The 26,419-nt window shown below is 39.8% G+C and overlaps 1 protein-coding gene across 2 annotated transcripts in view; it reads left to right on the forward strand.

Moving 5' to 3' along the window:
- Positions 1-26,419, forward strand: part of LOC104612519 (AP-2 complex subunit alpha-1-like) — a 163,641-nt gene that overhangs the window by 67,975 nt on the left and 69,247 nt on the right. For both annotated transcript variants that reach the window (XM_010279956.3, XM_010279957.3), the window contains 2 exons: positions 9,632-9,703; positions 9,818-9,910. In XM_010279956.3, coding sequence (XP_010278258.1) covers positions 9,632-9,703; positions 9,818-9,910 — 165 coding nt within the window. The remainder of the gene's footprint in view (positions 1-9,631; positions 9,704-9,817; positions 9,911-26,419) is intronic.

The following is a 26,419-nucleotide window of genomic DNA, read 5'->3' on the forward strand; positions in this document are numbered from 1 at the left end:
ACCTTTTGCCTCCACATGAAGTTGGAAATTGAATTTCCAAAGTGCATAGTTCGTACCGTTAAACTTAATGGGGAGAATTTCCATCCTTTTTGATGCCATTGAATCACAAGAGCAAGAAAAACCACAGGAAGAAGTGTTCAAAACAGTAGAACAAAGAAGAACCTCTCAGTCGATGTCCAGAAAAGGAAACTGTAAGGGTCTGCCGAACTCTGAAGTGGCTCAAAACCCTTCTAAATCAAATCCAATTCAAACCAAACCATTTGGAATCAACAGATCTGCTCTGGGCGACACTAGATCTAAAGTTTCAGCCTGATCCAATTCTTCTAGAGGGAGATCCAACACAAAAGAGAAATCTGATGGTGCAGCAGTCCAGGAATAGAGTCTGTTGAGTTCTGATTGAATGCAGCCTCAGAAATGGGATTCAAGGGCACTCGAAGCCTCCCAAATACGGTTAGGGAGTGCTCTAGATAACAGATAAGAAAGGGGTGAAGAAGAAGTTACTTGCAGATCAGATCCTGACCTGCTCTAATACCATGTCAGAGTCAGACCAAAAATCAAAGAGAGAGAGAATACAGCCGAATGGTGGGTGTGACACCTTGTGTCAGTCAACACCTTAAAAGTTATATATTTATATTAAAAGGTAAAAGGACAAATCTGCCCTTAATGTACAAAAGAAAGAGAATAAATAAGAGTTATACAACAAGGGAAAAGAAAAAGTACAAAAATAGCCCTGTAGCTAATTTCCCAGTTCTCTACACTACATCGGTTAGCCATGCTATGACTAGTGATGAATTGGTGATGAAGTGGGTGACAATCAACAGGCTGATCAGACACCTTCCACATATATAACTGTTTTTGGGAAGGAGATGATGAGTGTTCCACATGATGAATATGAGAGGTTCCTTTAGGTTACCTCATAGCAGAATATTTCTACCCTTGCTCATTTAGGTATGGATTGTCTGGCATCCAAACCTTCCCATTGGATTATTTGACGCCTTTGATCATATGACTGGGACATCGGGTGTGTTCTCTTCCCTTTCTCAATTTTCCACATCACAAACTGTTACGTTTGCTAATGGTTCTACCTCTCCCATTTGTCATGTTGGTAATGTTGACCTTGCATCTCTTGCTTTATCATCTATTTTACATGTGCTTTAATTTCCATTTAATCTTATGTATGTTAGTAAATTAACCAAATCACTTAATTGTTCTATCACTTTTTACCCTTCATCTTGTGCTTTTGATGATCTCAAGATGGGGAAGAAAATTGGTGGAGGGCTTGAAACTAGTGGATTGTATTATCTTGATGATGGTGGCCCTATAATAGAAATTCAGACCTCTCTTACTCTTCTCCAGTGGCATTGAAGGCTTGGCCATATATCTCTTAAGGCCCTCAAGTTACTTGGTTTGTTGTTGAGTTATCTTTCTTCTTCGTATATGAGTTGTGCTAGTATAGGAAACATCATTGGGTTTCCTTTAGTCCTTTTGCTTTAATCCATTTGGAAATTTGGGGTCTGATTAGAATTGAGTGCTATAATAGTTAAAAGTATTTTGTCATTTTTGTTGATGACTGATCAAGGATGAAAAGGATTTATCTTAAGAAAGAAAGAAGTGAATTATCCTCTATTTTTCAAAAATTTCATGCTGAAATTCACACTCAATTTGGTGTTCCAATAAAACTTCTTTGCTCAGATAATGGGAGAAAATACTTTCTTACTTTGTTTCAACAACATTTGGAGCATCATGGTATCATTAATCATATTTGTTGTGCGTCCACTTCACAACAAAATGGGGTGGCTGAATAGAAGAACTGTCATTTACTTGAGATAGCTCGGTCTCTTCTTCATCATATGAATGTTCCTAAATGGTTTTAGAGTGATGCAACACTTATAGCTTGTTTCTCATTGATTGGATGCCCTCATTCACCCTTGATGATTGTTTTCCTTTTTCTATTCCCACCTTATCTCCATTTCCTTTGACTCCCAGAATCTTTGGTTATGTGTGTTTTGTTCATAATCTAGGTCTTGGTTTAGACAAGTTGGATGCACGCTCAACAAAGTGTATCTTCCTTGGCTATTCTAGGACCCATAAAGGGTATAAGTGCTATAATCATACTACTCATAAATCATTTTTTTTGTCTTGATGTCACATTTTTTGAGTTTGTGTCATTTTTCTCTAGTCCTAGTGTTTCTCCCTCTCCTCCAGTGGTTCCTCTTCCAATTCTAATTGATGATCCCATTCTAATTGTTCCTATTGTGACTGAGTCCTCACCTCCTCCAGTGCAAACTCATACTGAAAGGCCACCAATCTGGCAAGAGTATACTCATCAACAAACACCGGCTCCTCTTCTAGTTTCTACTTCATTAACGGATCCCATAGTTGTTCTTACCCCAGTGTTGCCTCCTTTGGACATCGAGCTTCCCATTTAGGGCTGTTAATGGAACATGGTAGACCCATCTCAAACTGACAATAAAAATGTGCAGGATTGGGATGAACTAGACCCTATTGGGTCTATGCTTTTAGAACCAATACCGAACCGATCAATAATTGGGACAGTCAGTTCTAACTCGACAAGATCTGATAACAACTATTTCTCTTTTATGAATATTCAATAGACAGAAAACTCCAGAGTTTAGACCAGACTAGTGGTTCTTGAAACTGATCTAAATCCCATAGATAAGATGTTAAATGTTTAAAATTGGAAATGTCCTATTAAAAGGTGTGTTGTGTAGGGAAATAGATTGGAAGAGTTATAACTTGTAACCGATCTAAATCTTGTAGGTGTGTTGGGAAATGCCTTGGATTTATAACAAGCGACAATGAACAAACAACTTAAATTGATAATAAAATGAAAATAGAGTATTTAGAGAGAAGTGATGATGAGAAAAACAATTAGATAATAAAGAACAGAAAATAGATTAGAGAATGACATAATGAAACCCTTCTTTTTTTTTTTTGATCAATAACACTTTCATTAATTCATTAGTAGAAAATTTACAAGTGGAAGACAAACACACTTATCTTCCAAGAGTCACAAAGAACTTCAAGAAATGAAAAAAGAAAAAACAAAGATACAAATACACTAACATTACAGCTTAGCCCAAAACAAAGAATCCCTTTCTGCCCCTTGTTTTGCTAAACCGTCAGCTAGGGAATTAGCTGATCTTCTAATCCAACATGTCTTAACTTCCATCTCCCGCACCAGCCATTTGAATTTCCTCTTCTCATTATTATACTTCCATAAATCATTTTGATCTTTAGCCAGCCATCCTATCACCACCTCTGAATCCCCTTCAATTATAAGTTTCTTGATGTTCAATTCCTTGGTTTTTCGGGCTCCTTTCATAACTACACATATCTCAGCTCTAAGGGAGTCACCCACTCCAATTGGGCTTGAGAACATAGCAAAGATGACCCCCGATTCCCGATTGTCCCGGGTTTCCCCTACTGCATCCATCAAAGTTTAATTTCAAGAATCCACTAGGTGGGGGGGTCCAAGCCACACTCGTTACTGACTTGGTCTGCGTGCAATTTGCAATTTCACCCCACTTCCTCAACATGTCATCCACAGTGTAATCTGTGAATATTTTCAAAGATTTCAGCCACTGTATCGCCCTAAAATGTATGATAGCCCTCAGATCTGCTGTTCCTCTCTGAGTTTCTGAGAATATCCTGGAGTTTCTTTCTTCCCATAGTGTCCAACATACTACAGCCCTTAGTCCTCTCCACATTGTCCTTCCCCTTTTTAACCGCCACCTGAAAACGGAGAGTGAGAAAAGGCCCTGCATGTCTGATGGGGGATTCCAGCTGCACCTAAATAAGGAGAAAGCCCAATTCCACAATGACCTCGCGAAGTGGCAAGACACCATTAGGTGAAAACCAGTCTCCCCATCTGCTTTACACAGAACACACCACTGAGGTGACAAGCAAGTATTGGGTCTCTTCTTTTGGAGTAGATCACCAATGTTGATTCTTTCCAGATAGGCTTCCCAACAAAAACTACCAACCCTAGGAGGTATAGCTCTGCACCAAACCTCACCAATAGGGAAAGGGGACAAGGTAGGATTGGTGGACTGACTTAAGACTTTGAAGAACGAAGCACAATAGAAAATGCCATTGGGGGTAGGTGTCCAAATTCTAGAATCCGCCCTAGTGGGGTCTAAGACAACGTTATCAAGAAGTGCAAGAAGGCTCGAAATACAGTCGAAGTCTGAGTCCCTCAAATCCCTTCTTAGACCCAAGTTCCACCCAATCCCAGAAGTGGAAGAGGACGGGGTGGTGAAAGATGAAATTGGCTCATTTTTCAAATCAGAAAGAGCATACAAAGACGGAAACTGATCCTTTAGAGGGACGCTCCCCATCCAGGTTTGTTCCCAAAATTTTATGGAGTTACCGGAATTCAAGTCATACCTGATATTAGGAATGAAAACTGGTAGCAGGTCATGAATGGCTTTCCAAGGAGAATTGCTTGTGATCCTAGCTCTGATTCCAGCGTCCCATCCATTGTGCTCCAGCCCATGAATACTTGCCACTATTCTCGCCCATAGCTTCTCCTTCTCCATAGGAAACCTCCACAACCACTTCCCCAGCAGAGTCATATTCTTTCTCCTAATACTCCCAAGCCCCAAACCACCACACGACTTACTCCTACACACTATCTCCCAGCTAACTCTATGATCCCTCTTCTCTTCTCCCGGCTCCCACAGGAAATCTCTCATTAACTTCTCTAATCTGTTAGCAATATTCACTGGGATTTTAAACACCAACATGAAAAAGATGGGTAAGTTAGCAAGCGTGGCCTTAATTAATGTAATTCTCCCACCAAGAGAGAGGTAGTTCTTTTTCCAGGATACCAATCTTTTTTCAAACCTTTCCATCACCGGGTTCCAGAAACTCTCTCTCTTGGGATTATCACCTAATGGTAATCCTAAGTAGTTCAGAGGCCACCCCGAAACTTCACACCCCAGCACTTCAGCACTCTCCCTGATCTCTCCCTCCTCCAAATTCACCCCCACTACACAGCTTTTCCCAAGGTTAACCTTCAAATTGGACATTTGCTCAAACAGTTGTATCACCAACTTTAAGTTCCTGATAAACCTCACATTACCACCTTCACAAAACAGAATCGTGTCATCAGCAAACTGTAAGTGAGTGAGGGGGGTTTCCATCCTCCCAACCCTCCAGCCTCTAATGAGCCCCCTAGAATCAGTTTCCAGTTCTGAAACCAAGCATATATGATATATAATATTACATTGTTCTTAATCGGTTTGGGACAGCCTAAACCAATTTTGACACAATAATAATCGAGACACAAGACTTGGAACCAGAACCAACTCAACGGAACAAAACTGGGAACCAGAACTGATATATAATCAGTTCAGTCAAGTAGACCCAATTCATTGACAACCCTATTCCCATTGCATTGGGAAAATGTAAGCATATCTGTACTTTTCCCCAACATCTAATTATGTTTCTGTTTCTCACATTTCTGCTCCCCATTGTCATTTTGTTTCTCTTTTGTCATCTATACCTATACCTAAGAATGTCCAAGAAGATCTTACCTCACTAGGGTGGCATCAGGCTATGGAAGAGGAATTCTCTACCCTTGAACAGAATCACAGACGAGAGCTCACCACTCTTCCTCCAGGTAAGCATGTTGTAAGTTGTAAATGGGTGTATATTGTCAAGTACTTACTAGATGGTAGGGTGGAGCAATTGAGTTCGTGTTTTGATCTCGCTAGCTGCTATGTATGAATGGCCACTATTTTAGCTTGACATTAAAACTGCCTTCTTGCATGGTGATAAGGTGTGTAAGCTCAAGAAGGCAATTTATGGGCTGAAACAGTTTGCTTGTGCTTAGTTTGGCATGAAGCAATGTCAGGTTGACCACTCAATACTTTAGCTATGATTCCGAGGCTAGAAAGATTTTGTTGGTGTATGTAGATGATATTGTTATAACTAGCAGTGATAGATTGGGGATTGACAAGTTAAAGGCCTTTCTACAAGATCACTTTTAGACAAAAGATCTTGGAAAGTTGAAGTATTTCTTGGGTATAGAATTTGCTAGGTTGAAACAAGACCTCAATTTGTGCCAAAGGATATATGTTCTTAACCTACTAGAAGAGATAGGGATATTAGGTGCTAAACCAGCTGAAACACTCATGGAGCCAAAGATTAGGTTGAGCATTGATGCAGGTGAAATGTTTGATGTTCTTGGAAGGTATAGACAGTTAGTGGGAAATCTAAACTGCTTAACTATTATCTGACCAATTATCTCTTTTATAGTTAGTGTGGTAAGCCTGTTTATGCAAAATCTACGAATTTTTCACTGGAATACATTTCTTAGAATTGTGCGGTATTTGAAGGGAGCACCAGCCCATGGGTTGTTGTACAAGTTCTAAGGGAGTCTTGAAATAGTTGGTTACACTGATGCAGATTTGGGCTGGTTCAGTGTCTAGGTCCACTACATGGTATTTTACCTTCTTTGGAGGAAATTTAGTGACATGGAAATGTAAGAAAAAGATTGTTGTAGAAAGTAGTGCTGAAGATAAATATAGGGCCATGGCACACACTACATGTGAGTTAGTATGGTTGAAAAACCTCCTGCAGGAAGTTGGGTTCTCGGTGAACAGCCTTGTGAAATTGTATTGTCACAACCAAGCTGTAGTCAACATCTCATCCAACCCAGGCTTTCATGAGAGGACAAAGCACATAAAGGTTGATTTCCATTTTATAAGAAAGTCCTTGCTGGAGTGATAAGCACAAAGCATGTGAGCTAAGGAAATCAGTGGGCAGACTTGTTTGCAAAAGATTTGAGTTTGGGAAGAGTGGATTATATATGTAACAAGTTGGGTCTATATGGCATATACTCTCCAGCTTGAGGGGGAGTGTTAGAGTTGGCTAAGTAGGGTTGTTTTAGCCATTCTTCTCTTATTAAATTGTGTTTTGTTCATTTTGTTTTTCTTTAAGTTACATGTCCCATACTTAAGTAGGGGCATAATAGTCTTTGTATTCTTTGGCCAATCTATATATAGTTGAGGTCGGCTGGGGTGAGAGACCATTCTCTCTAGTTTAGACAATTGTTTCTCTTGTCTCTTCTTCTCCTTCTCTTTCTCTTTTCTTTCTAACCCAAGATTGCAATCAATACACACACACACAATCTCTTTTTCTCTTTTCTTTCTAACCCAAGATTGCAATCAACACACACACACACAATTTCAATAATTAAGTGACAAATGTAAATTTCAATACAGCTACAGCTGGAGATAAAATGGCTTATCCAAAAATTACAATTTAGCCCCAAATAGTTGATTTCCCCCAACCCATTGTTTAGCCAATATATTAGCCATACCGTTAGCTGCCTTTTTGACCCATTGGAATGTTACATCCATATCCCTATAAAGCCATTTAATTTTCTTCATTTCATTGTGAAATTTCCAAAAGCCATTTCCTTTATTTTGCAGCCAATTGATCAGAAACTGAGATTCTCCTACGATCAGCTTGGAAAGACCTAATTCCTTTGCTTTGACTACCCCTTTCTCTACTGCCGATAGTTCTGCCTTCAAAGAATCCCCAACACCAACCAAACCTGAATACAATGCCACAACATGACCAAGCTCATTCCTGAATAGACCTCCAATCTTTGAGAGTTCTGGATCTCCCTACTACTACCATCAAAACTCAATTTTATCGATCCTTGTGTTGTCGGAGTCCATAGCACATTACTTCTAGGTTTCACTGAAGAGTAGCTACCTACCTTCAAACAATTCCTCACTAAATTTTCCACAGAAAAGTCTGAAAACAACTCAAGGGATTTCAGCCAATGAGCAACTCTAATAGTTGTTGAATCTATCAAGAATTCTATGCTTCCTTCTTTTTTTTTCAGGAAAAATTCTTGCATTTCTCCCCTCCCAGATAGTCCAGGGCATTGCAGCTCTGAGATTTCTCCACATGATTCTACTCCTTTTCGGTCAGACAAGAGAATTAGGAGCATAGAGGCTTGACAAATTGGAAGGAGGATCCCACGTGCAACCAAATAAAGCAAAAATTCAAGCTCAAATACTTGAAGTAAGTGAAAGCAGGTTTCTCTATTAGCCTTGCAAAGAAGACACCAATGCAAAGGAAGAAAGGAGGAATGTCTCCTTTTCTGTAGCAAGTCACGAGTGTTAATTTTCTTATAATAAACCTTCCAATTAAAACCTCTTACTCTTGGAGGAATTGGTTTGGGCCAAATTTCTTTAATAGGGAATAAATTTAAAGGGGACAAGGGGTTGGCCAAAGCCTTGAAAAAGGAAGCACAGGAGAAGGAACATGAAGGAGAAAGGGTCCAAACATATTTGTCAGGATTCAGGGGGTCCAAACATATTCTGTCAAATACCAACAGAATCTTAGAATCTCTTAAACCTCTTATGCAGCCCAAACCCACCCAAGACCAATACTAGACACTAAGGGAACTATAAACTTAGAGAGGTTCCCTTTTGAAAGAAGACAAAGCATACAAAGATGGAACAAATTTTTAAATGAATCTGAACCCACCCAGGTTTGTTCCCAAAGTTTAACTAGATTACCCGAGCAAACATCATTTCTGATAAAAGGAAGAAATTAAAGGAAGAAGATAATTGATGGCTTTCCATAGAGCTCTCCTTGTTGATCTATCGGAAGTTTTGACATCCTAGCCATTGTCCAACTGACCATGAATGCTGATAATCACCTTATGCCCCAATATATCCTTATCTAGAGGCAATTTCCACAACCGCTTTCCCAGCAAATCTAGATTCCTTAGTGTAATATTGCCAATGCCTAAATCACCCATTGCTTTACTCCTACAAACCACTGCCCACTTAATCAAATGGTCTTTTCTTGTTTCCCTTGGTTCCCACAAAAAACCCCTCATTATTTTCTCATTCACTTTTCTCACCTTCATAGGAATCCTAAACATTGAGAGATTAGGTAAAGTGGATTTAATCAAAGTAATTCTACCCCCCGAGGAAATATACCCTCTTTTCCATACAACAAGTCTCCTAGAGAATCTATCACTGGGTTCTAGAAGGACAATTCTCTAGGGTTAGCTCCCAAAGGTAATCCAAGGCACTTCATTGGCCAACTTGAAATTGAACAATCTAAGGCCTTGTAGAGTTCCTTAATACCCCCCATCCACGTTTACCGCTGCAATTACAACTCTTCTAGTAGAGCTTCAAGTGCTTCACCTTGGAAAGTGATCCAAAAGCATCTTCCACTTTTCCTCAATCATGTCAGGTTTGATCTAAACTCATGCAATAGAATTAACTTTTGGGAAGACTTGTGGGTGGGGGAAGCTCCACGAAGGGTAAACCAATAATGTCAAGTTTGATCCAAAAGCATCTTCTGTTTACTTTTTCTTCTCTTAAGGGTAAACCAATCTCTGAGTTTTTATTCCCCTCATAGGATGAGTCAAATGACGTAGTAGGTGTTAAAACTAATTCCTCCTTTTTGAACTTGTTAACTGAACGTTTGTAGTTTGTTATTCTCTGTATGCATGCATTAGTTAGCTGGGTCATGAAAGCAGATTCTTTGGAGGTGATATCCTTGAATACTTAGCAACTTCTTGATGTTTTGATAAACAAAGCCTTTTGCTAAAAGTTGGTTTTTGCAGGTTAAGACAATGAGGGCTCTTCAGTATTTTCCAACCATTGAAGACCCAAATATTAGAAGATCATTGTTTGAGGTCTGTCTTTTCTCATGTAGTATAATGAAATTGTTCTGATGTTTAAAGAAAATATTGAAGTAATTTACCTTTCAATTTGAAACTTCTGACTAACTATTTTATTGGTGATTGTAGGTTTTGCAACGTATTTTAATGGGAACTGATATTGTGAAAAATGTTAACAAAAACAATGCATCACATGCCGTTCTTTTCGAAGCCCTTGCACTGGTAACTTTGTCATTTCGGTTCCTTTCTTTCCTTGCATAAGGAATTTGCAGTTTGAGATTGGTAGTAATTTGATTTATAGGGGTTTGATTTTATTAGTCACAAATAGAAAAGGGGGAACATAAAATAAAAATTAATGAAATAAATATTTCAAATGATAGCAACCAAGCTGAGCTAGAGATGCATCTTCCAGAAACAACCATAATTGCAATTCAAAACATTGGAAATTGGTGACCAGATTCCCAGGTTCAAGTGGCCTGCATTGTTAGAAGTCGAAGGAACTTCCTTACAATACATTTGATCTATAAAAGGACCTCTCTTCTTGTATAATTGGTAACAAAGAGACCACCCATTGGATGAAATTTATTCTGTTCTGCAATCTGGGCCCTTCAGGCATTGGAGGGACATTTTGGGGGTCACAATGGAAGCATACTGGCCATAAGTATTGTTAGAATTATAGGTTGCAGAACATTACTGTCTTTATTTTACATAATCAAGGGTACCTTTGTAATTTTGCCTTCTATTATATAATAAAAATAAGTGGGGTGGCAGTTGAGAGATTTTTTTTCTCAACTAAACTGAACCCTGCATTCTTCTCTTCTCTCTTATTCCTCTGTTTTTCTGATTTCCTTTTATTTTTATGTTGGGCTGTGTATTTGCCTATTTGGTTTGAAAGAAAAGGTAGGGAAAGTGTTGAGGTTCAGCAGTTTCTTATGATTTTCTTGTTTATAATCATTAGTTAAGTGTTGTTGGGTCATTAGTTAATGTGATTGGGCCCAAGGCCCATTAGTTTATGTTGTTTTTTTGAGCTGTTTTTATGTTATGAACAGTAGCTGCCCCATTAAGGGCATATTAGTCTTTGTAATCAATCTTTTTTATAAGTATATAAGATAATGAGTGGGGCGGCCAGATCATTATTCGCATCTCCCCATCTCTTCTTCTCTTCTCACTAAGAACTCTTTCTTTCTTTCTTCTTTTGCACTGTTATCAAATCAGATTATTGTTTTCTCTTTTTCTACTTAGTATAAGAGGAACTTTTGGGATTTTTTCATTCTTCCATCATGCAGCTTTAGATCAGATGACTGCATGGTGAGTTAGAGAGCTGATTGAAGACTTCAAAAGTGCCTAGTTCTTGGATTTTTTTGGTGTATCTAGAACCCTTCGTGTCAGATCTTGGGTTGGTCATTGAAATCAGGAAGAATTGGAGGAGGAAGAGTCTTGATTGCAGTAGGACTCTTTATTTTTGACCTAGGAAGGGGCACTCTGGATTTTTTAGACTTGGTGTTTTTTTAAGGGAGCAGTTTGGGTTCTAGAGTTTTTTGAGGTCTTTGGTTGGCGTGGCAGCCTTTTCTCTTGTTTTTATTGGCTCCCACAGAGACAGGAATCTTTGTGAGCGAAGGTTTTTGGGTACCAGAAGGTTGGTCGAGGCCTCTAAAAGGGATAAATCTATTTTCTTTCATCTATAGTTGATTTCTAAACTATTCTGGGAATTATGGAGGGCAGTGGAGTTGGGTACAAGTCTACCAGTGAAATGGGACTAGGTGGAGGAGGTGCTAGTGACCCTTTGGAGCAAGGACCGTCACTACAGTTAGGTTGGATGGTACAAACTATTTGGAGTGGTCACAATCAGCCAAAATGGCTATTGGTGCTCATGGAAAATTGGGGTATGTCTCTAATGAAGAAAAGAAACCTGAGACTAACTCTTCCTAGTGGGTGGAGGAGAATTACATGGTGATGACCTGGCTGTGCAATACTGCAATTCTATGTTACCCCATATAAGCAGAAGTTTTCTATGGGCTAACATAGCTAAGGAGATCTGGCCTCTGGGGTGGAGTTGCAGAGCGTTTTTGAATAAGCATATTACTTGAGTAACTTGGTTGTTGTGTGGTTCAAGGATTGGTGTGATTGGCTATGTGTATAGACTAGTGGTGATTTGTCCCTTGCATGGTCCCTGAATCGTGAGAGGTGGACAGCACTAAATAGTTTGTGGTTAAGTTGCTGTGAAGCTGTGGTATTCGTAGAAATTCCTAGCAGTGTGTAACTTGTGTGCAGTGATAGTTTTGTTTTTTTGCCTACAAGGTGTTTGTTTAGTGGTCTATAGCTGTTGCTAGAGGTGGTGGGGGAGATGGAAGAAGTGCTGGGGATGGCACCATAAGTGGTGGTGGACATCTACAGGTGTGTGAATGTAGCTATTCTGCTATTGTGGCCATAAAGAACATACAGTTAAATTTTGTTATGACTTGTATGGCTCATCATCTATGTGGGATAATCATGCTATAGTTGGAGATCATTTCGGTAATGTTACATCAGTTGGTGGAGCACCTGCTTTAGGAGGTGGGGAGGAGAAGGAATTAGTAACTATCACACATGAGGAGTATGAGAAGCTCCACCTCCCTTCTTTTTCTAATACTACTGCTACCCTTTCTACATTAGGTATGACTGGTATAGTTTCTTGTCCTCAATCTACACCTTGGGTAATAAGCTTTGGAGTTCCAGACCATATGACTTGATCTCTAGATTTTTTTATTCCTTTATCTCCTCATATGTCATGGAATGTCACCTTTGCTAATGATACAACTTTCTCCATCATCGGTACCGGTAATGTGTCTCTTGATTTTGATGTTACCTTATCTTCCATGTTATATGTACCCAAATTTCCCTTTGGTCTTCTGTCTATGAGTAAGCTGGCCAAATATCTTAATTGGTCAGTCACCTTTTATCCTACTTATTGTGTCTTTCAGGATATCAAGATGGAGAAGGTGGTTGGTGGCAGACAGAAAATTGGAGAATTGTACTATCTAGATGGTGATGGTGGTTTATAGAAAGCTCTTCACTACGCTTATCACCAAACCCAAAGCTCCTCAAAACCTCCTGAAGGAAGGACCAGTCCACCCTGATCATACACCTTTTCCATATCAAGTTGACACACTAACCCTTTCTTTCTATTTCTTCTATAGTCCTCCAAGCTTTCATTGGCTGTAAGGATTTGATCAATGATTTGTCTTTCCCCAACAAAAGCCCCTTGATTCAAAGATATTTAGGAAGGAAGCACTGCTTTAATTGTTCAAGAAAGAACCTTAGCGGTTATCTTATAGAGACTATTCACCAAATTGATGGGTCTAAGTTCACTTGGGTGAATTGCATCTTGCTCCTCAGGAATAAGAGCAATAAAAGTAGAATTCATCCCCGAGTTAATCACATCTCTTCCGAAAAATTCATTGAACACCTTTTGAATGTCCATCTTTAGGAAATCCAAACAGTCCTGATAAAAGGCCATTGTAAACCTGTCTGACCCTGGAGCCTTGACTCTTTCCATAGAAAAGATTGCTTCCTTAATTTCCTCCAAATCAAAAGGTCTTTTCAGCTACACCTTATAAGCCTCCGTAAGCTTTGTCCACTCCAACCCATCTAAACTTATCCTCCGAGAAAGGGGCCTTGTAAAAATTGAAGTGACCCACAAAAGCCCTAGCTATTTCCCTGTGTTGAGTTAGAGATTTTCCATCCACTTCAAGTTTGGATATGAAGTTCCTACTCCTCCTAGCATTTGCCATTGCATGAAAGAATCTTGTATTTCTGTCTCCTTCCTTTATCCATAGGTATCTCGACTTTTGCCTCTAGTTGATCTCTTCTTTAATCAAAATATCTTCCAATTGCTTTCTTAGTGACCGCCTTTCAACTCTGTCATTTTCCCCGAAAATTCCTTCCCCTTCCTTAGCCGACCCAACTGCTCAAGCCGGGTCTTGAGTTTCAAGTTGGGTCACATGACCCTTTAAAGAAACATGTGCACAGGTCCTGTGCGCCATTGGGGGACAAATCTTATGGTCTATCTTTGTCCCCAGCGGCTTGTGTTCGTTTGCCTCTCCTCCAAACGAAGACGGCAATCAAAGTTTCTCTTTCTCAGGTTGCTGGCACTGCATCTACACAAGGGAAGAAGCTTTAATGGAGATCGGCTACTGAAGAGAACTCCACAACACCAGAGAAGCTGAACCCTTGTCACAATAGGATCGCGCAAGGAGATTCTGACGATGATTCAGAATGGGAGGTTTTGAGTGATGTGGAAGATGATGGTGGAGACCTGCCGTCGAGTATAGGCAGTATCAACTCAACAAAGGCCTGCAAGTTCACAGATTTTGAAACTCTTGGAACTGAATTGCTCTTTAATGAAGAAGGTTGTACGGAAATTCTGGAGGCACAGGATTTGGGGGATTGTGACTCTACTGCAGAAAGTGGGAGCCCTACAGTTGATTCTCAAAGAGAAAAAAAAATAGAAACAAATCAAGAACAAAGGCAAGGTAGCAATGTTGTGGAGTTGGGTATCTAGTGCATACCGACCATGGATCCACTTGAGGAACAACTCTCCCCAACTACATAGGTGAATACTGTACCTGAACTCAAATCATCAGGGTTTGTTTTTGGAGTAATCGATGAAAACCAGATTCAGGATCATGGAGTTCCTTCCCCCTTCCTCTCAATCCAATTCCTTCTCCCTCCCCACTTTACTATCAAAATTCATTTGATATTGATCCTTGTAGTAATTGTTGGAAAGTAGAAGATTGACTCTGATTGATTCTCCATAATTTTAGGTCCATCAGTTTAGGAAACATACATAAGTTAGTTTCCTAGAATCATGTGATATTAATTGGAGAATTCCACTGATCTAGAAATTAGTTTTCTAGGAAAAGTTAGTTTCCTATTTTATCGCCCTGTAAGTTAGCTCTGTAATTCTATATAAAGTTGTGTATATGCTCCTTCCAAGACAATACAATCAATTCATTTTTTCTCTCAAATTTTCTCATGGTATCAGAGCTGATCACAACCTAATCTACACATAGTATCTCTTTGGTCATCTCTGCTGCTGCTGGTTCAAGAACTCTCTAACAGTATTTGGGAGGTTCTTGAGTGTCCTTGATTCTTCTTCGAGATCGGCTACAGATCTGAACTCTACATTTTTTTCTTCTTCTGGACTGCTGCGCCATCGGATTCATCTTTTTTCTTGGATCTCTTTGTAGAGACATCGGATCAGTCTGAAATCTTAGATCTGGTGTTGCCCAGAGCAGATTTACTGAATCCCTTTGGTTTGGTTTGGATCAGTTTTGATTTTGAGAGGTTTCGATCCACTCTTCAGTTTGGCGGAGCATTACAGTTACCTTTTTTGGACATTGGCTGAAAGATTCTTTAGGCCTTCATCGCCAACCCTTACTAAATTTTTCAGACCTTCATTGTCTGTTTTTCTCTCTTTCTTGAAGCCCGCCCAATATGTCAGAAGCCACTGTATCAAATACCACTGCACAATCGGAAGAAGTCTCCTCCCATCAAGCATCTGGCGACCTGCAAAACATTCAGGCAGCATATAGGTTGAACGGGAAAAATTATTTGAAGTGGTCTCAGTTTGTTCAAACATATTTAAAGGGAAAAGGAAAGCTTAGCCATCTCTTAGGGACGGGACCGAAGGAAGGAGATCCAAGATTTGATGCATTGGACGAAGCTGACTCCATGATCATGTCATGGTTATGGAATTCAATGAACCCTGAAATCAGTGACACGTGTATGTTTTTATCCACGGCTAAAGAGATCTAGGATGCCGTCCGACAAACATATTCAAAGGCACGTGTTGCAGCACAAGTGTACGAAATTAAAGTCAAGACTGGAGCGACTAAACAAGGCAGCAAGACAGTTACCGAGTACGCAAATTTACTGCAGAACCTGTGGAAAGAACTTGATCATTATCGGTGCATTGAAACTAAATGTGCAGCGGATGCAGCAATCCTAAAGAGTTTTATCGAAAAAGATCGCGCTTATGACTTTCTTGTAGGACTCAATGCAGAATTTGATCAAGTTAGGGTCCAGATTCTTGGAAAAGAAGAGGTACCATCCCTAAATGAGACTATTTCTCTGATTCGTGCTGAAGAAAGCCGTAGGGGGGTTATGCTTGAACCCCAAGTACTAGAAGGTTCAGCCATGGCTACAAGGATGGAACAACCGAAAATACTGGAAGGAATGAAGACATATTTGTCCTCTGCATGGGACAACAAGGAGTCTCTTTGGTGTACCTATTGCAAGAAACCAAGGCACACCAAAGAGAAGTGTTGGAAGCTGAATGGTAAACCATCGAACAGGGAATGGGGCTACCGAGGAGGACAACAGAAGAGTCGAAATCAAGCTAACTTCACCACGAATCAGCCGAGCCAAGAAAAGCCTCCAGACAAGACCGAGTTCAATAAGGAGGAGATCGAAAAGTTAAGGGGGCTTCTGGGATCGTTGGAGAAACCTAGTGGTGCAGGCTCTCTTGCAATCTCAGGTAAGTTTTCTATTCCTCACGGACTAAATGTCTCAGATGAACCTATTAGGGATGTATGGGTTATTGACTCAAAAGCCACAGATCACATGACTCACTCCTCACTACATTTTAGCACTTATACCCCCTGCCCAAGCAATCGAAAAATAGCCATTGCAGACGGTTCCCTTATTACTGTAGCTGGCCTTGGGGATTACACTAAAAAATGTCCTTCATGTTCCCAAATTGTCCACTAACTTGGTATCCATCCAAAAACTCACCCATGACATGAACTGTAATGTGCTTTTCTATCCTTCTTATTGTATATTTCAGGACCAGGATTCGGGTAAGAGGATGGGACTTGCTAAGGAGAAGAATGGACTCTACTATCTTGAAGAATCATGCAAATCAAATATTGTCCAGGATAAGCTATCTCTGTCATTCCTTTCATCATCCAACAAAGACACCATTTGGCTTCATCACTTTAGACTAGGACATCCATCTTTTGGAATTCTGAAAACTATGTTTCCCTCCTTGTTTAAAGGATTGAGTGTTGAATATTTTCATTGTGATGTGTGTGAATTTGCAAAACACAAGCGTGTGCCCTTTCCAATCAGTAACAAGAGAAGTTCAGTCCCATTCTTTTTGATCCATAGTGATATATGGGGACCCTCCACAGTTCCAAATGTGTTTGGCTCACAATGGTTCGTCTCTTTTATTGATGATTGCACTAGGGTCTCTTGGATCTTTCTTCTTAAATCTAAATCAGATGTAAGTAGTGTACTCCCAAATTTCCATAACATGATTCAAAATCAATTTGGGGTCAGAATCAAAAGATTTAGATCAGATAATGCATGGGATTATTTCAACCAAACTTTATCCCCATATTTTCAAAAAGAAGGGACTATCCATGAATCCTCCTGCATTAATACTCCACAACAAAACGGAGTAGCAGAAAGGAAGAATGGTCATCTACTAGCTACAACTCGAGCCTTACTTTTCCACCAGCATGTTCCAAAAATTTATTGGGGGGAAGCTATGTTTACAGCCGCATACATTATAAATCGATTACCTTCAAGGGTGCTGGGATTTAAAACACCAATGGAAACACTTTCTCAATTTTATCCCGATCTATGTGCAACAAATAATCTCACCCCAAGAATCTTTGGATGCACTGCTTTTGTCCATGTCCATAGCCATAATAGAGGGAAGTTAGATCCAAGCGCCATCAAGTGTATTTTTGTGGGTTATTCGTCCACCCAAAAGGGTTATAAGTGTTACCACCCACCTACCAAAAAATTCTTTGTCTTTATTGATGTCACTTTTGAAGAAAAAACACCATATTTCACTCAACCTTATCTTTAGGGGGAGTCCTTGTCATTCAATGAAGATAAGGACAGAGATTTGTTCCCGCTTGGTCTACCTACAGTTTCTCAACACCCAAACTCAGCATCTATACCAGTTCAATCCGTATCTACACCTATCGAACCACCTCAAACCAAACCAACTTCTTCATGCATTCATACCAGAACCATGACAGAGAATGATGAACTTTGTGACTCTATGAGATTGCAGGTATATTCAAGAAGAAGAGACCAAGATCCTAATCTTGTGCAGGTTCAAGATTAAACTCCTAATCCTGAGAATGAGGTAAATACAGTTCCAAAAATTTCTTCTGAATTAGCATCTGACCAAGATCTTCCTATTGCCCTTATGGAAGGCAAAAGAGAATGCACTAAACATCCCTTATATCCCTTAGCAAATTTTGTGTCCTTTAAAAAATTCTCACCATCACATAAGAGTTTCCTAGTTAGTCTAAACACCATTCATATTCCTAATACTTTATCTGAGTCATTATCTAATGAGAAATGGAAAGATGCTATGAGAGAAGAGATGCAGGCTCTAGACAAGAATCAAACATGGGAAATTGTTGACCTACCACTAGGAAAGAAACCCGTAGGCTGCAAGTGGGTTTTCACAGTTAAGTACAAGTTAGATGGCTCTCTAGAAAGATACAAGGCAAGACTCGTGGCAAAGGGATATACCCAAACCTATGGTGTTGACTATCAGGAGACATTCGCTCCAAGCAATCACCTAGGGCATGGTTTGGATGATTTACTAAAGTTATGCTTGCCATTGGATACAAACAAAGTCAGGGAGATCATACACTCTTTATAAAGCATTTGGATGCAGGGGGAGTCACGACACTTCTGGTATTTGTCAATAACATAATTGTGACAGAAATGATGAAAAGGAGCAGGAAGCCTTGAGAAGATGCCTAGTCAGAGAATTCGAAATAAAAGAACTTGGGAGATTGAAGTATTTTCTAGGGATTGAAGTAGCTCATTCCAGAGAAGGCATCTTTATCTCACAACAGAAATATGTAACTGATCTTTTAAGAGAGACATGAAAGTTAGCATGCAAACCATCCTCCACACCGATTGAGCCAAATCACAAATTGGGTGAAGCAAATGAAGATCCAGCCGTGAATAGGGAAATGTACCAAGGATTAGTAGGAAAACTTATATATCTTGCCCACACAAGGCCAGACATAGCATATGTCGTGAGCGTGGTTAGCTAGTTTATGCACAACCCGAAAGTGGTTCACCTACAGGCAGTCTATAGGATACTACATTATCTAAAGGCTAATCCTGGCAAAGGAATCTTGTTTAAAAGAAATACTAGATTAGCCCTAGAGGCATACACCGATGCAGATTATGCAGGCTCTCCTGTGGATAGGCGGTCCACTACAGGTTACTGTACGTTCCTTGGAGGAAATCTTGTGACATGGAGGAGTAAGAAGCAGAATGTGGTAGCTAGATCAAGTGCAGAGGCAGAATTCAGGGCAATGGCTCAGGGAGTATGTGAATTACTATGGCTCAAGATAATTTTGGAAGACCTAAAGATCAGATGGAAAGGTCCAATGAGATTATTCTGCGACAACAAGTCAACTATTAACATTGCACAATCCCGTCCAACATGACAGGACAAAGCACATTGAGATAGATAGGCATTTCATAAAGGAGAAGCTGGATAGCGGATTAATTTGCACTCCATACATCTCAACGAATGGTCAACTGGTGGATGTGCTGACAAAAGGGCTTTGTAGTGTGGCATTCCAAGGACTTATCTCCAAGCTGGGAATGAAAGATGCATATTCACCAGCTTGAGGGGGAGTGTTGGAAAGTAGAAGATTGACTCTCTGATTGATTCTCCATAATTTTAGGTCCATCAGTTTAGGAAACATACATAAGTTAGTTTCCTAGAATCATGGGATATTAATTGGAGAATCCCAGTGGTATAGAAATTAGTTTTCTAGGAAAAGTTAGTTTCCTATTTTATCGCCCTGTAAGTTAGCTCTGTAATTCTATATAAAGTTGTGTATATGCTTCATCCATGACAATACAATCATTTCATTTTTTCTCTCAAATTTTCTCAGTAATCACCAGCCTTTGGATTTTGCGGCTCCAACAATTGATACTTCACCGGTGGCGGATAATGACCCTTGTGTAGTAGTAAAAAAAGGTGGGGCAGAAGATAAAGACAAAGATAAGGAACAAACTCTGAAAGATTCAAGGAAGGGTGCCTGAAAAGGAAGCTAGGGTAAATGAAACTGGCGTAGGCACTAAAGAAAAGGAAAAGAAATTCTATGCGTTAGATGAGAGAGAAGATGTTTCCAGAGAGCTGCCCAAACTAAACGGAAAGGAACAAAAAGAAGCCAAAGGAGAATGAATGAGGTGGAAAGGCTAGCCTGTGGTGTATCCTATGAGAAGTTTGTAAATAGGAAGAGGGAGAAGAAAAGAGGAGAATAGGAATTGGAAATAAGAACGGGTCTAGAAAACAAGTGGAATGAAGATTCTTTATTGGAATGTGAGAGGGCTAGGGAGTGCAAAGAAAAAGAGAATTATCAGGAATGTGATAAGAATAGAGAGACCAGTAATAGTCATGCTACAAGAAACAAAGCTTTCGGAGTTAGATGGAAGATGGATAAGAAGTATTTGGAGTAGCAGGGGTCTAAGTTGGTCTTTTGCCTCGTCGTGGGGTGCCTCGGGTGGGATCCTTACAATTTGGAAGAATGAGGAAGTTGATTGTCAGGAGGAATTGATAGGACAATACTCAGTATGAATAAAAGCCAAGAGGATGAGTGATGGAAGGGATTGGGTGCTGACTAATGTGTATGGTCCGAATTCATATAAAGAGAGGAATACATTTTGGGAAGAGTTAGCTGCAGTCAGGGGCCTTTGGGAAGTTCGGTGGTGTTTGGGCGGGGATTTCAATGTAATAAGGTATACAAATGAGACAAACAACCCCAATCAGGCTTTAACAACAAGTATGAGACACTTCAACTCCTTGATTGAGCCCATAGAACTAAAAGAACCGACCTTGTTGCAAGCCTCTTTCACCTGGTCAAATCTTCAAGAAAATCAAGTTTGCTCAAAACTGGATAGGTTTCTTTTCTCCATTGACTGGGAAGAGTTGTGGGGAACCTTAACACTGAAAGCCCTTCCTAGAGTAACCTCTGACCACTGCCCCATAAGCCTCTACCAAGAAAATATTATTGGAGGCCCTACACCTTTTAGATTTGAGTATATGTGGCTAGAAGTTCCAATTTTTTTGCAAAGGGTAAAAGATTGGTGGTCAGAAGATGGAATAAGGGCTAGAAAAAAAGTGGTGAGATTCTCCAAAAAGTTGAAAAGATTAAAGGAAAAGGTCAAGGAGTGGAACATGGAGGAATTTGGAAAACTTGAGGTCATAAAGGAGGAATTAGCAAGGAAAATAGAGGAAGTGGACCAAAAGGAGGCCCAGAAAGAGTGCGGACCGGGATAGAGCTGAAAGATGGAATTTAAAATTGCAACTAGAGGAGATCTCGAGGAAGGAAGAAATTTCTTTGGAGGCAAAAATCTAGGTGTAAATGGCTTCTGGAGGGGGATGGAAATACCAGATTTTTCCACTCCCTAGCAAACGGGAGATAAGAGAGTTGTTTCTTGCACTTCCACGAGATAAGAGAGTTGCCTAGGAATACACACCAGCCGGTAGTGGACCGTCGGGTGTTAGGGCATCCAGCCCAATCAGCATCCGCATAAGCCGTAATGCTAATGGGGGATGAAGAGGAGAAGAATATCCCATATGATAAGGTGCCTCGTACATATCTAATGATCCGATAAACTGCAAATAAATGAGGTTGTCTTGGAGAAGACACGAACTGGTTCACCAGTTGAACTGCATATGATATATTTGGCCGAGTCATAGTGAGATAGATTAAATTGCCCACTAGTTGACGATAAAGGGTAGGATCTTCAAGGAGAGAACCATCATCTTTGCTAAGTTTCGGATTCAGTTCTAGTGGGGTGTCCACAATCTTGGAATCACTGAGATTGGCCAGTTTAACTAGATCAGCCACATACTTTTGTTGGTTAACAAAATAGCCCCGAGAGTTTCGGCTCACTTCAAGTCCCAAGAAATATGTCAGAGGTCCCAAGTCCTTCATCTTAAAGGATTCACTGAGTAACTGTTGCAGCTCAGCAATTCCTTCTACATCATCCCCTGTAATGAGTTTATCATCGACATAAAGTAAGATTGTCACTCCCTGCTTTTGCCTTAAAGTGAATAAAGAATAATCTAAAGAACTCTGGATAAATCCTACATCAATGATAACATATCTGAACTTCTCAAACCAGTCTAGGAGCTTGCTTCAAACCATAGAGTGACTTCTTCAAACAACAAACAGGCTGCGGGTCTCTACAATATCCAAGAGGGGGCTTCATATAGACTGGCTCCTTTAACTCCCCATAGAGGAATGCATTCTTTACGTCCATCTGATGGATTGTCCACTGTTTGGATGCAGATATATCCATCAGAAGTTGTACAGTGGTCATTTTTGCTACAGGAGCAATGGTCTCATAGTCTATCCCATATTTCTATTTATAACCTTGTGCAACCAACCTAGCTTTGTATATGTCTAGGCTCCTATCAGATTTCAGTTTTACAGAGTAAATCCATTAACTTTCTATGAGAGATGTCTCAGGTGGAGCTTTGACCAAGTCCCAGGTGTCATTCTCAAAAAGGGCTTAGATCTCAGAATCCATGGCATCTTTCTAGTGTGGTTTTGCTACATCCTACTGGTAAGATCTGGGAATGTTTGTCGTAGATAAAACAGTAAAGAAGGGTTTGGTGAAAAACCATAACGGTTAGGTGGGTGAGAAATTCTAGAAGAACGACATAAAGTGGGTACAGTGGGTTCAAGGGGAGGATCAGGTGCACTTACTGGGGCAGTTGGAGTGACTGGATCAACAGCTGGTGGTGGAGCAGAGGGGGGCAATGAGACTGAAGAAGACAGTTGCTTCCTGAAGTAGATCTAAAGTTGCTGCGAAGGTGGCATTGGTATGCTTGATGTACCTGTCATAGTTTTCAAGGCGACTAGGCGCTTTTCAAAGAGCGCCTTCGCCCAAACGCCATATGTTTTGCGCACTAGGCACCCGCCCAGAGACTTGAGCAGGCGCCTACTGGGGCACTTACTAGGGCAGTTGGAGTGACTGGATCAACAACTGGTGGTGGAGCGGAGGGGGGCAGTGAGACTGAAGAAGACTGTTACTTCCTGAAGTAGATCTAAAGTTGCTGCGAAGGTGGCATTGGTATGCTTGATGTACCTGTCGTAGTTGTCAAGGCGACTAGGCGCTTTTCAAAGAGCGCCTCGCCCAAACGCCATATGTTTTGCGCACTAGGCACCCGCCCAGAGACTTAAGAGGGTGCCTACATGCATTTAAAAAAATTATTTTTTTAAAATTTATTAATTCAATATTTTAGTAGTTGTATTCTTTTAAAATAAACTTGTTACATTGTATCATTTTAGTATTAAGAGAATTATACATTGTATCATTTTAGTATCTCTATTTTCTTTTATAAACCCTTGTATCACAAGGGTTTTGGTTCGACTGGAGAGGGAGGAGAACTGAACAGGCGAACACTGCAAGCTCGAGCAGCCCAGCTCCATCGCACCTTAGTTTGAGCAGGTTGATTTCAAAGTTTCAGACTTTTTTCCTTTTTTTTCGAAAAAACAGAGGCTCCGCCAGTCCTTTCTTTCTTCTTCTTCTTCTTCTTCTTCTTCTCAGATTTCAGTCGAAAAAGTAGGGGCTCGCCAGTCCTCCTTTTCTTTTTCTTTTTTTTTTCGAAAAATCAGGGGCTCCGCCCCTATACTCCTCAGTCCTCCGTTTCTCCCCTTCTCATGAGTTCAACTATTCTCAGTCAGTCACTCTCACTCTCTCTGTCGTCAGTTCGCCCCATGAGTCCATTTTTTTGTTTTTTGTTTTTGAAAAAAACAGGGGCTCCGCCCTACTCAATCAGTATTTCAGTCATGATTCACACTTGAATCATCTCAGTTTTTAACAGCCTAAGCTGTCAAACCTACTCTTCTTCTCTTTTTCAATTCTTCTCTAATCTCTTCTTTATTCCTTCTTCTTCTCATTCAATTTTTTTTATATCATTAATATATGATTATATGGCTGATTTTTTTATATGGATGAACTACATGGCTGAAACTTGATTCAGTGGTTGTATGTCTGAATCGGATTCTCTTCAAATGTTTTTTTTATGGATGAATTACATGTCTGAAACTTGATTCATTGATTAATTGATTATATATATGATATATATATATATCATATATATCTAGTTGGTTTAGACTCCTTTTTATTGATAATATTTTATGTTTTTAGCTTTTTATATGAAATTTATACCCATTTTAATGATTTCTAGTGTTAATAGTTAGTGTACATGATTGCTAGTTAGCACACAAAACCATAAAATGACTTAGAAAAGCATATATAACATAAAAACTCAATAAAACAAACATTTTAAAATTCCAATGCCTAGGCACCTAGGCGCCCTGTGGTCGCCTAGCCTCACCTAGGCGCCTTGAAAGCTATGGTACCTGTAGAGTCAAAATTGTGCAACAAGGAAATGGAAGGAGCTGGGAATTTTATAATATGTTCAAAAAAAGACACTCTCAAGGAAAAAATACATTACGAGAGATTCGAATACATCAAACCGAAGGATCATAGCAAAGGAATCCCTTATGTTCAGAACTATACCCCATAAAGGCACACGAAGCCGCTTGTGTAGTTAACTTTGTATGTTCATGAGGTGGAAGGTGAACAAAAAAGCACATCCAAAAACGCTGAGCATTGATAGATCTGAAGATTTGTGGAAGAGAGATTGGAAAGGAGAAGAATTATTGAAAACAAAGGAAGATGATTTATGAGATACACAGTAGTGCTGGCCGCCTCCACCCAAAACCAAGAGGGTACATGGGAATTTTGTAGAAGTGTTCTGACTACACTCAAATTATGTTCATTCTTTCTTTCTACTACCCCACTTTGTTGTGGGGTGCCTGGACAGGATTTCTGGGATTGAATTCCATATTGTTTTAAGTAAATTTGGAAATTCCCATCAAAATACTCTCCCCTTGAATCTGATCATAACACACATATCCGAGCATCAAATTGGGTAGTAACATAAGCATGAAAGTGCTTAAATATAGAGGAGTAAACTTCAGATTTCTTTCGAAGAAAATAAAGCCAAGTGAAACAAGTGCAGTCAGCTATAAAGGTTACAAAGTACTTATAACCCAGCTGTGAAATAACAAGAGACGACCAAACATCACTATGTATCAAGTGAAAAGGGACTGTAGCATGCTCAGAGTGAGAAGGAAAAGGTAAAATATGACTTACATAAACCACAAGTAATGCAATCTTTATTAATATTCTTAAAGGAAATAACAAAAATAGGTAAACTACTAGAAGCAAATAACTGATCAAGTTTCTTAGAAAACGAATGGCCAAGGCGTTTATACCACAAATGCCAGTCATTATTACAATTAAAGGACTCAAAACTAGTAGTAGAAATCAAACAAGAAGTAGAAACGGGTGCAGCCTTATTCTTCTCAAACTCCAAAGCAAATAGTCGTCCTAGTCTATGCCCCTTCCCCTTCACCTCCCTAGTTTTCTAGACCTATATCAAACAACCATCAAAAGTGAATGAGACAGTGTTACCTTCCTCTACAAGTTGGCCAATTGAAATCAAATTGGTGGTGAGCTTGGGTACAAATAAAGTTTTGGATAAATGAAACGGAGATGATTTAGAAGTAGATAAATACAGATCATCACATCCAAGTATATCTAATTTCTCACCATTAGCAGTGACAATGTGTTCATTGGGAAGATGGGTTTTGGGATACTGACTAAGTGTGGCCCCTATCATATGGTTAGAGGCTCCTGAGTCAATATACCAGAGGTGATTTGGTAAGGGACAATAGGTTGGTGACTTACCAAACAAGCCAATAGCAAAGAAGGCTAAGGAAATGAACAAGGAGATGAGCTGTCGAATCTGTTCTTCAGACATGGCACCAGAAGTGTCATTTTGGCCAGCCACAGAAGTAATGGAAGATGCGGCATCTGATCCATCTACAATAGTTTGATAGGCCTTGTAGCTTCCCTTATTCTAATTTGATCCACCGCTTTTCTGAGACCAAGTAGGACATTCAATAATGATATGGCCGAACTTCTTGCAATAAGTTCATGTATTCTTTTTCTTGCAATGGGAGACAACATGCCCAAACTCTTTACACTCATAGCATTGTACTTTAGAGAAGTCCTTCCCCTTTGGTTTTGTTGCCAGGAAGACAATATCAATGTTAAAATCTTTTCTCTCATCTAGAGTAGTCTATGTAGCAAATCTGGTTTCAGCTCTCAGAATTTCCACAAGAATAGTATCTAAGTCAAGAAGTGTTCCTCGGCTCAGGATATTAGATTTGACAACTTCAAACTCAGGCCTGAGATGCATTAGGAAATGCATAATCTTCCTTCTATCAAAGTGTTCCTTCATATACTTCATGCAACATTCCGACAAATCCTTTCCTATGTGCACTAACTCATGAAGGAATGAGAGATCCATCATATGGATGGCCGAACCCTGCAGGTAGGTTGGGCGAAATTTCAAAAATTTCCTCTCCCCTCATATGGGAATCACATTCCCTGTTTTAGAAAATCTGCATTTTCAAGGATCAATCTTGAACCATAAACCGAACCAGATTTGAAACCAGAAGCAGGAGAGGGATATACCTGATACAGAGAAACAATATCTCCCAACGAAGGTGTTCACGCCCAAAGAAAGACTCCAAAGACTGCTCTCACTGAAGATGACACAGTGAATGATGGAGCAAAATCAGCAGTGTTCGTCCAACG

Source organism: Nelumbo nucifera, chromosome 2 (genome assembly GCF_055504915.1).
Source record: "Nelumbo nucifera cultivar China Antique chromosome 2, China Antique-T2T, whole genome shotgun sequence".
Lineage (NCBI taxonomy): Eukaryota > Viridiplantae > Streptophyta > Magnoliopsida > Proteales > Nelumbonaceae > Nelumbo > Nelumbo nucifera.